The 12,279-nt window shown below is 37.1% G+C and overlaps 1 protein-coding gene across 1 annotated transcript; it reads left to right on the top strand.

The window, feature by feature from the left end:
* The first annotated feature begins 9,754 nt into the window (after positions 1-9,754).
* On the top strand, positions 9,755-10,705 carry LOC144665017 (melanocyte-stimulating hormone receptor-like). The gene has a single exon (XM_078526202.1). The coding sequence runs from the start codon at positions 9,755-9,757 to the stop codon at positions 10,703-10,705; it is 951 nt and encodes a 316-aa protein (XP_078382328.1).
* The last annotated feature ends 1,574 nt before the right edge of the window (positions 10,706-12,279 follow it).

The following is a 12,279-nucleotide window of genomic DNA, read 5'->3' as shown; positions in this document are numbered from 1 at the left end:
TTTTTGCAATTTTTACCCTGTTTGAAACTTTTTAAAATAGTTAATAATTGGTTTTTGTGAATTTTGAGATAAACACTTAACTGATGCACCGTCGATAATATTTCAAAATATTATAACGACATTGCGATATTGGCTACATTGTAGAATTAAGATAATCCCGTCAACAGCGGGTGTATTTCAGAAGATGAATATAGGTAACATTGAATGTAATGCATAACTTGTAAGCGATAGAACGTTGAACCGATTAAGAAAGATGTAGATAGCAAAATGTGTAAAAATGTAGGTACGATAATGAAAGTATAGCGAAAAAGTTAGAAAAAAATTAGAGATCTCGCCAAACAAATCCCAGTACAGTCGACTTGTCTAAGTCATTGTGAAACGCGATGTTTCAAGGAACGAGCGTGACTGTCCATGTAACAAAAACATTTTATTAACGACACAATAAAGGCACTGAAATTGAATGTGTAGTTTTTGCTTTCTCAATTCCCTATACGGTAAGTAAAAATTAAAAAGTTAAAATGAAATGAAGGAACACGTCAAATAATTTATTTTGGTTTTCCAGCTTCTTGCCGCATGTCGTTCTACGTTGTTCTCAAAAATGCAAAAACAAAAATCAAACACGTTTGTTTCGACAAATCATTTTATTAGTGAAAAAGAAAACACCATTTTCAAACTTTCTCAAACTACTATAATCTGAAGCAACAGGATCGCTCAAACGCAACTTGCCTAGAGGTACTCATCAGCGACCGCAACATGGGGGCGGGCAGGATCGGATGCATGAATGAGAACACACCTGTCCACTGGACAGCACCGGGGAGACCAAGAGGTCCTAAAATGAAAAAAAAAAAAATCATGTTGACCCTTTAAACTTTGCGTATAAGTTTGACATCTTATCACCAGATTCTCTAGATTTAAAATACGCTAGAAATCGATTAACTACAAGACATTCGAAAGAACTGTGCTCGTTCAGCAAATACACAGGCTTCTTGCAGCATCGATTGACTCTTTTAAGATTATCGATTGAACGAAAGGAAGACTACCAAAGTTCAAATTAACGATTATATTCGATTTGTTGTATTAAAAGTTTCTATATGAAAAAATAGGTAAAATTATGGACTAACAAGGCCGCCCAGCTTCTCCAGGTGCGCCTTGGTTTCCGGGGGGTCCTGGTAGTCCCATGGGGCCGTCATGGCCGGGTGGGCCTGTGATTAAACAAACACAAAAGATCGAGTAAGTTGTAGTCAACTACATGCAGTTTCTTCTGCTAAGAACCTATTAATTGTCAGAGGGACTTTATTTCATAAATTGCTCTCCTTCTTGAAACACTGGCCGTTGACTCTAAATCGGCCGTCAATTTGCTTATCGTCTTCTATTCGGGTCTCTTTGTCGTTTTCTATACACAGTCAAGTCAAACAACTACATACATATGTAGTTATGCAACGCTTTCGAGTGGTATACTATAGAATATCCCACGAGTCACTTGTATTTTCTTGGTATACACACGAGCCTTTAGGCGAGTGTGTATTTCAAGAAAATACAAGTGATAAGTGGGATATTCCATATTATTATTCAACAAAAGCGCGCGCTGCCCATATATGGTCAAAATGTTAACGTTATCTGTCAACCGTACATGACAGATATCCTGCGATATACGTAGGTTGCGAAGATTCGTCCGAAATCTTGTAAGGGACTGACCTTTATTTTCTTGGAGGGGGGGAGATGAAAAATTTTCCTCTGCAAACTTTTTTTTTTTAGTTTATGCACCTCTGCAAACATTTTTTTCGAAATTCTAACTATTTTTTGTTATACATATCGTGTTTGCAAACAATTTATTTTGTCTTTCTAGGCCGTGCAAACAAGTTTTTTCAATATTTTTCATCCCCCCCCCCCCCTCCAAAAAAAATAATGGTCCGTCCCTAAAGCTTTTCGTAATTACAGTTTTTCTATCTGCGAAATTTGTTTTGTTCACAATTTGTTGAATAATAAAACAATTATCCTGCTCAATCTTGCGGAATATCGTCTGATTTTAGCCAACTCGGCCTACGGCCTCGTCGGCTAAGTATCAGGCGATATTCCGCGCGATTTCGCAGGATAATTGTTAAGTATATAACGAGAAAGTATTGTGTGACTATTTTATACCATGCCATAGAAAATACGCTTAATAAATTTCCTCGAGACTAAGATCGCAGCGCACGATGGGAAGGTTGGGTTGAATACCGTCGAATATACAACGGCTTTCCTGAATTCTGATTGGCTGTATTTTCTATGGCATGGTATAAAAGTGAATACATACAAGCATAGCTAGTGTATGTACTTGTTGCGAAAGATATCGTCTTGGGGTGCGTTCCTTTGGGATGATCCGAATCAGGATCATTGATCCAAGATCGCTCGGATCATGGTGCGTCAAAGGGACCAGTGAATCCTTTTCCAGAGTGAATCCATATGTTCCTTTGATGCACCACGATCCGAGTGATCTTGGATCACTGATCCTGATCCGGAACATCCCAAAGGAACGCACACTAAGAGTTTATGCTATAAACGTAACATTTATGGATCGTTTTTGTCTTCTTCTCGAAGTTAACTACAACGTTTACCTGCTGGGGCATTTGGAAGTCCTGGAAGACCGACGGGTCGGTGAGAAGAAGCCGTTATTTCTTTGTTCATACAACAACGTGGTCAATTGTTTTTATTACAAATAACTTTTATTACAATCAACTTGAGATTTGGATGTAATTAAGGAAGCAGAAATCTTCTTATTATGTTATGTCTTATTATGTTATGTCTTAGTATGTTCTTGTGTTACCAGCACTGCAAGAACAATTGGTAGCAACGAGGGGAGGTGAACGATTATATGCCGAAAACTTGGACATCAATTTCCAGTCGACAAAGCTACCTTTGAAAATGAAGGATCTCACGTTCTTGGAAGACATCCTATGTCCTGGTTGGTGCGATGAAGAAGACAATAAACAAAGGAGAAGTCAGCAAACAAAGTTCTAGAGATCCTTGGTTTGATTAAACAGGATTTGACTATGGTAAAAACAGGAAAATCAAGTTCGGACCCACTGATGCTACATCCACTTAAAGTATCTATGGATTACTGTCTTCATCCGGTCTCCGCGGAGCCCGCCCTATTCCCAAGATCGAAACTGTCTTCCTCGCGTAAATCTGCAAGTGAACCAATTCTTCAAAGGCCGGAGGCCATTGGAGATAAAGTATCAACCTTAGTTGAACTTCTCCTTATGGTAAGGGACACTGAGGAAGGAAAACAACATATTTTGTCGCAAATTGAGGCAATGGAGGTGCTAAAAATGCTACTAAAAGATGGGACCTTTCAGATTCCTGTAATGGAGACATTGAAAGACAGGGAGAAAAATTCCAAAAGTGGTGTTTATAATGGATTTCTGCTAATTTGGGATGTTCTTGACAGAGAGGATTTCAAGGCCTTCATGCGAAAGAGCAAGTTCGACATTGTGGTCCAACCTGATGGAAAAGAGGATGACTGCATTGTGTTTCCCAAAACCTTCCCGGTACTGAGGTTTCTTAATTGTTGCTTGTTCGGAAAAGGTGCAGCAGAAGACGACGGCATAGAAATGATGGAGATGGATGTACAGTGGAATCCCGATTTAACGATCCTCGGTATAACGATATTCCCGACATAACGATGAGAATTTAGCGGACCGGACGCAAAAATCTTCCCGATATAACGATATTATCAGTTCACAGTCACAATTTATTTGCAAAACATCGAATTTAATGCAATAACATTACAGTTATGGAGTGAGCTCTAACGTTTTTGTAAACAGCTTTGTGCGATGATGTAGGATAATGATACTGTGTTCTTAGCCTCTTTATCAAAATTATTCTCTTTATCCTCATTTTATATGCAGTAAAGAGTACTTGTTAGGTTTACCCCGATATAACGATATTAAGGTGGCTCGACCCAGTTTTTTTCTAGCGATACCTAACAACTTTGAAACCCTCATACTTAAAGGGATTGATGTCAACGGCAAAACTACTACATCACATGCATTACACATAGACTGAACTTCAATATGATATAAATTTTTTGGCGATCAGAATGAATATCACGTGGCAATGACGTCACACAGGGTTTTGCTCTGAATCGATTTTTAGGTGGTAACCGCATTTTCTCTCGAGATCCTCCACGCTACGTATACCTTGGGTGTTTGCCTTCATCTCAGTGGAGTTTCATCGAAATCCACAAGAGGAATTTTGAAATATCTTGGAATTTCTTTTTAGATGGTATAATTTATGCGTAAAATAAAGTCAAGACTTCATATAAAGAAATTTGCTTCTTTTTTATGTTTAATGAGAGGATTTAGCCCCCATTCCTTTTAGAAATGTCCCATATACTACATCCAAACCTTTAGAAGAAAGTAGACTTGCGCGATTTCGAAATATATGAAATATATGAATCATAGTGAAGCTCAATGTTTACCTCTATTTACAAATTTTCCGCCTACTTTCGCAAAAAAGCGATTATTTCAAAAACACGTCGATGAATTTTTTCCAAGTTTTTTCAGGGTGACAAATAATCAGTACACCACACAATCCCTAAATTTCATGCTCATTGAAAATATCTAAGGTTGTCTAAACTAAAAGCAAAATTGAGTAAACATTGAAGCGATGTCGAATTTTTAAATAATTTTGTGCTCTGGGATTTCCTATTGTTTCAATTTAAACACAACATCGAATTCCTGTGCACCACGCGTGTAATGTCCACGCTTGGTTACCCTCCGAAAGCTTTCCGAAATAGTTCGGAACATGGTAATCTCGCATCGAGTTCAAGTAAACAATAATGGATGAATGAATACATTTCCAACTGAAGAAAGCAGTTACTCAACACCAAACTCAAAGCCGGTTAACTTTTATCTCAGCCAAGACGTCGACCCAACAAGAAAAGCTAATGCGTGACAATTTCTTTTTCATTGTTCCATATTTCGGAAAGATTTCGGAAAGCTTTCGGAAGGTAGCCAAGCGTAGTCATTTCACGCGTGGTGCACAGGAATTCGATGTTGTGCTTACCTCGAAACAAAAGGAAATCCCAGAGCACAAAATTATCTCAAACTTCGACATCGCTTCAATGTTTACTCAATTTTGCGTTTAGTTTAGACAACCTTAGAAATTTTCAATGAGCATGAAATTTAGGGATTGTGTGGTGTACTGATTATTTTTTATCCTGAAAAATTTTGGAAAAATTTCATCGACGGGTTTTTGAAATAATCGCTTTTTTGCAAAAGTAGCCGTAAAAATGGTAAATAGAGGTAAACATTGAGCTTCACTATGATTCATATATTTCATATATTTCGAAATCGCGCAAGTCTACTTTCTTCTAAAGGTTTGGATGTAGTATATGGGACATTTCTAAAAGAAATGGGGGCTAAATCCTCTCATTAAACATAAAAAAGAAGCAAATTTCTTTATATGAAGTCTTGACTTTATTTTACGCATAAATTATACCATCTAAAAAGAAATTCCAAGATATTTCAAAATTCCTCTTGTAGATTTCGATGAAACTCCACTGAGATGAAGGCAAACACCCAAGGTATACGTAGCGTGGAGGATCTCGAGAGAAAATGCGGTTACCGCCTAAAATTCGATTCAGAGTAAAACCCGTGTGACGCCACCTTAAGCAATTATTGGATGAGGTTGAGCATGATATCGTGAATTATCAAAACCTCGTGTCTGTGTTATCTGCCGAAGCCGAAGGCTTCGGCAGATAACACAGACACGAGGTTTTGATAATTCACGATATCATGCGAAAACCGAATTCAATAATTGTTTTATTATACGTTTTCAAACAATTGGCAAACGATGACTTTTATCTCATGCAAAATGGTTTTAATTTAAAATGATACTACACGGACGAGGGGCTTGGAAACCAGGCGGACTTTGAACTCGACATGATAACCCAATATCTGCTGCAGATATTGGATTATCATGTCAAGTTCACATGCTACTGTATATTGACTGAATGCTCTCGACCAATCACATGTTTCAAAGTAATTCTAATGCATAATAATTTCGGTTATTTTACGGCCATATCGTTATATCGGGAGTTTCGATATAACGATTCCTCGATATAACGATATAATTTTAATGCTCCCTTGGCATTTCAGTGGTTTGCTGGAATGTTAACGAGTCGGTGAATTACAATATTGTGCACTTTGAAGACAAAAATTAAGAAAATTTACCACTTAAAAAGCTACTCGCGCGCGCGACTGTTTTCTATCGGCGAATAGAAAACAGTGAGAGAACCAATCAGATTCGCGGATTTCCAATAGAACACAGCTGAGTTTCTACTAATAACAGTTAATATTAATATTTACTTAAATGTAATCTATATCTGGAGTATGTTCCGTTTGTAGGGTTTATGTAATTATACACATAAATGTCAAAAAACTTCGAGTTGGCAAATAAAGTTTCTTTGATTTGACAAACGTGAATTTTTTTTTTAAAGCGAATATTTCCAAATTTACCACATTTAATTTAATTTAAAGCAACATGACCTTTTCCGCACATCAACAATCCGTCTCGCAAATTAAAAAATTTCTCAAGTATTTCCTTCCAAGAATGAAAATTTTGTTTGACAGCGGAATATTTCTTCAAAAGACATTTTAACAAGAGTGCTGTGTGAAATCTTCGTAGTGCAAAAACAATACTTTCACTGCTGATTTCATCTGTTGAAGAAAAAAAATATATATACCGCGGTTTCCTTTCTTTTTTTTTAACGTGGAAACTGTGGCTTCACTGTGAACTAACGAACGGTTATATAGGTTTAGTTTCGTCTGTTGGAAGAGTCTAAGGGCCGAAAATTGCCAAGTCTACTTTGACAGGTTTGTGAACTATCGTTATTCAACTACAGAGAAATAGTTATCGATTGTATTGCCCATCTTTTCAATTTTCATTGTGATTTCTTGTCCGTGACATAGTTTTGCTTTTGTATTTTCCGAGTGTCTGTAGTCAGCATGAGTTTATAAGCGGTCAGATGGTCGGAGGAGGAAAATATGCGAAAATTTCGCATATATATTGTGATTATAACGAAAATTAAACTGATATCACTACATTGCGAAATAAATTAGGATATAGATTTTATTGTCATCAACAGTGATGTAATGCGATAAGTAAAATTAATATAAACGTACATGTAACGCTTATATCGTCTTGACCAAGGGAAGACAGTGTTGTGTTGCATTTGTTTATGGTACTTCTAAACGGTAACCGCTTCGGCTTAATAGAGGTGTCAATCTTAGTTGCTACATGTATTTCAAGCACTACACTCTCCGATTGGAGCACTCGTTATTCAGGTCAGTTGGCTCCCTGACTTAACTGTCCTTTTTTTGTTACACTAGCGCTACATTGGCTAAATTGTAGTTTGATTTTTTTTTTCGGTCCGTTTCATTTGCCTGGTCGTTTGAATAATTTCCCTAAAGAAAAGACGTTATTGCAACTGTACACCCTGGAAATAATGTACAATTACTATTGTACACTTAAAAAACCTAGAGTTGTTAGTTGGTTTCAATGAGCGCGCTCATTGGCTCTTTCTTGACCACGTGGTCCTATGTATCTAGCAGAATACAATGCAATTGGATATAAATAAATAATGCTTGCTATTTATACTTTATTTTCTGGTGCTAAGTAGCAAAATAATTAAACGCAGATCCCCATGGAAACCATTTAGTTTTGGTTTCCCTCGAATTTCTCGCGAGTTTCTCTTCAAGGGAAACATGAAGATTTTATCAGCCAGGGAAAACAAAACTTTCTTTCACATGTTAGTTTATTATCTGTTTAAAGGAGCTATGTCACGGGGACTTTGGTCAAAACTGTTCTGAAATTATTCGTAGGCAACTTAACCCATAAAAACATGGGTATCTTTGAACATCTAAAGGAAGATACAACCTTAATTTGCGAATAGAAATCAACCTACGGCAATAAATATCGATTTTTTTGAAGACGCGCGGAAACAACTTGAAAAGTCTAATTTTTCAAGTTAATTTTTCAAGTTAAGTTTTCAAGTTAATTTTTCAAGTTGAAATCCGTTTCCATCCGTGCCATTTGCAGCCAAAGGTGCTCGTTAACAGTTTCAGTGCTCTAATGTAGCATTTTTTTTTAAAAAAATGAACTATTATTTTTAGGTTTACTGCGACACCAATATAAATTTATTTTATTTTGGCTGTTCAAAAATCTGGTAAAATCCGTGACATAATCCCTTTAACCCATCTTTATACTAAGTGAAAACATTGATTTCTAAAATTTTTGCGTGTTATCGATCGTCGAACGAAATTAGCCTCGCAGTCGAGGAACTCTAGTGTTTTGATTCATGATCGCTGACAGTAATTACCGCATCAGATCAGCTCATATCGGGTCTGCCTGATAATTCCCTAATTGATTTACCTATGATATTAGTTTATTTTGCGCAATCATTGCGAGACATAACACCGTAGCTGTTGAGTATTAAATTAATTGAAAATCCTAATTACAACTGCCTCTGGTTCAACAAGAGGCAGTTATACGGCGAGTCACGAGTGAATTGTGGCGCAATATGCCGAACATCCAATCGGCTAATCGGAAAACCGCACGTGCGTTAATTAAGTCAGTTTCCTACATTTTGTCATAAATTTAATGTAGGGAAAATCTTGGTGTGCTTAAGTAAGGTTATATTTGGAGTTATCGGCTGTTCTTTTGATATAAGAAAAGCAAGTGAAAAGCGTTCCTTACAATAGAAGTACGCAAATGTTTTGGATTTTCAAGCTACACTATAACGAGTAGAGCGGAAATAAGCCTTACCCAGCGCGTGAGTGGCTTTTGAGCACTTTACCGAAGTGTTGAAGAAATTTAAAATGCGATTTAAGTTTCCGTATTCGGCACAGGTGAAAGTAAAGAAAAAGAAACACAAAAGCGTCTTTCTGCAAGATCCGGTTGTGCACGAAAGGAAATTTGAATAAAGCTGAGTTTGTCCTCGCTGTTCAACGCAGTTTGTTCCTTCGTGGCGAGAGTGAAGTCTAATCTTTCAGTTTTGTGCGGTTTTTTTCGTCGTCGCGATCGACCAGAAAACACCGGGACCGTCTTGCGAACAATTTCTCTTGGTATACTTTTCACTTGGAATTGACCAGAACGGAAATCCTAAAGTGGAATATTTGGAGGTATTTATAATTATATTTTTTTTAAAATATTTTTTAGCTTCCCGGCAAGCTTGAGTTCGGCAATTATGTGATCAGTTGGTGTATGAAAACGTTAGAGTTGACATTTTTTTAATCAATCGCTTTTAATTTCTCTGCTTTTTCATGTAAGTTTAAGTTTTTGACGAGGATTAACGTTTTAAAGGGTCTTAGCTTCTCATCTAAACCAAGTTTCTACGCAGAAACATGCACTTCTTCATAGTAGCTATACAATAAGTCGTGTCTCGGTGCTAAATTTCTAGTTGCCCAGGGTAAATATTATTTAAAGTTCCTTTATATTTCCTAATAGTTTGTCAAATCTTGGCAATTAGAAACAAGCAACCTTCCTTCTTTTATCTTCGTTCTTTAGAATTCTGTTTCCAAAACACAGCGGAGGAGGGGTTCGGTGACTAGGCAACCAACATCATCGACAAACAAGACACCGATTTTCAAACTTAAATTCGCCTTTCCTAGGGAAAAGAAACAGACCTTTAGCGTAACTGGTGGGGATAGAACGACTTCAGGGAAACTTTAGAGCGTGTTCTGACCGAAATTGAATTAAATTTACAACTACGATGACGGTCGCCAACTTTTCGAACATCAGTGATAGTCACTGTTCCTGGCCATTGTACCCTGCGAGGACATCGTGCTCTGAACCGAACAGTCTATACCTTCCACTCCTGGTTCTTGATGTGATCCTAAACTGCGCCCTTTCCGTAGTCTCCGTGACGGGGAATGCTCTGTGGATTGCAGCGTACACCAAGACGCCTTCTCTTCAGACGCCGCTAAACATGTGCCTGCTCAGTTTGGCTTCGGTGGGCCTCTTCAATGGCGCTGTAATGCAACCCCTGTTGATATCAGATGCGATCTTCTTCCTGGCCTGTCCTTCAAGGAAGTGCTCTTTGGAACATATCGTCACCGGCATAATCACTCTAGTCGCTGACAGTACTCTCCAAAACATCGCCGTCATCTGTATCGATCGCTACATAGCTATTCTTCACGGTGCAAAATATTGCCAATTAGTCACCAAAAAGCGCATCGTGATTGCGTTCTGCACATACGCGCTCTTTCGCTTGTTTCTAAGCATCTGCGTTTTTACTGGCATAATCGATTACACCGCTCTGGTAATCGCTTCAATAGTTTTTAGCATTGCAATCGTGTGTTTTACTGGAGTGCGAATTTCTCTTCGGATTCGTCGCCTGGGAAGCGTTGCTGTTGGACCGGCCAACCCAGAAGAAGAACGAAGAAGGGCCCAGGAGAGGAAAATCACTAAAACTGTTGGTGGGATTGTTGTAATTTTTGCTGTGTGTTATGCCCCAGCGTTGGGTTATTTCTTCACTGTTAAATCGACCGTCGTAAACGCCGGACTTCACGCTATACTTTGGCGTTACATCGAAACTGTCATGATGTTAAACGCTGTATTTAATTTTACTGTCTATTTTGCGCGACACAGAGAAAAGCGCATTGCTGTTCGCAAAGTTGTAAACGATGCTTGTAACGCAATTAAGAGTTGTAGCTGTCATTAGCTAACACAGCGATCAAATTAGAAATTATAAACTCTACGTTTAATTGCCAATGATTAAAATTAACTGTTTATAAACAAGACTAGTTTATCGCTTTTTCGTGTATTATAATTTCGCAGTTTGTTTTTTTAAAGCTTCGGAGGGAATATATGGACATTTTTTTCTTGCGTGCAACATCATGAGATCTTGGTTTCCTGGTAAATATGTTTCGGCGGCGGAAAGTATCTGTTGGAAAATAAGATAAGTACTGAACTTAAAATGTTCTTAAATAAACAAAAGGTTTAATTTAAAGTTTGCATATCCTCGCCTAAATATAATTTCACTTTTTTATATACCAGACTAAATTTGAATCTGATTAATTCCGTCTGTGCACGTAAATTTGTGAACTCTTTTCTAGCGATTTATTTTCCTTTTTTCGACGAAAGAACATTTTTTTTCATCAGAGTTGGGTTTCCTTGAAAGCTTTTTTAATTTCCTAACTAGTTAGAAGCTGCAGTTCCCCATTGGTCAGTAAATTTAGGAAATACTCAACAACAGGCATATGGTTTTCGAAGACGTTATTGTGCAAGTTTCAGGCAGATACTTTGAGTACGGTAGAAAGTCGCATCATAAACACATTGATTATCAGGAAATGAGCGCATTCAGATCGGCGTCAAATGTTTTCCTTTGTTGATCATACAGATAATATATCCACTATCCTGGAGGTTTAGTAAGTCGACGGTTAACGATAACGAAATTAATCGGACCAGATAATCAAAAATAAACACGCCGCTGCGGAAAAGCCTGGTGAACTTACATAAACATGCTCTCGAAAAATTAGTATCAAATCGTTCAAGCAGAGAAAAATACCCCCCAGTAATATATAAGGGCGACTTAAAAATTTTCATAGCTCTCAATAACAATATTTTGTTAATAAGTCAGTGTAGCTGGTATAGATACTGCGATAAATTGACGGAATATTAAAACAACATTTGTATAGTTTTCCTATAATATAACACTTTATATAACTCCTTATTAAGCCAGGAACATACCATACAAAGACGGCATGTTACCATACTCAGCTTGCAATTTAAACTATATACGCATCTTTAAAGGTGCTCGAATGTTTGTTAAAAATCTTTTTTATGACTGAAAATTCGATAGCAAAAATATAAAATAGATTTTTTTTTAAATTCAATTCAAATGAAAACTGCAAAATTTAATCCCACGAGTTATGCACTAAATAAATTCTATATTTGGCAGAAATAAAATAAAAATATTTTGGTCAACAACCCCCAATTTGCACCTTTTGAATGTTGCCATCAAAAAAGTTAATCCTTGTTGCGAAAGAGAAATAATAGCTAATCAATCAGATATTTCATGTATTTTCATTCTCAAGAGCACGTGATCAACATATAATTTGACAGTGATGAGAATAAATAACATAATCAACTAGGTGACTGTTTTAATGTACCACTAAATTCTCCCAACTTGCATAAAAAGAAATGTGTGGTATTCATCAAGGAGATGTTTTGTTTGGAACATGTGACTGAATTAATATAATCATACCATTCAGCCAGAACATTTTGAACAGCTGT

This window comes from Oculina patagonica, chromosome 9 (genome assembly GCF_052425735.1).
Source record: "Oculina patagonica isolate OP01 chromosome 9, crgOcupat, whole genome shotgun sequence".
Classification (NCBI taxonomy): domain Eukaryota; kingdom Metazoa; phylum Cnidaria; class Anthozoa; order Scleractinia; family Oculinidae; genus Oculina; species Oculina patagonica.
Note: the sequence above shows the minus strand (reverse complement) of the source record. Positions and strands in the feature narration are given on the sequence as shown.

Excerpts from the sequence above, each read along its gene's own strand:
- LOC144665017 (XM_078526202.1), top strand. The coding sequence starts at position 9,755 with ATGACGGTCGCCAACTTTTCGAACATCAGTGATAGTCACTGTTCCTGG.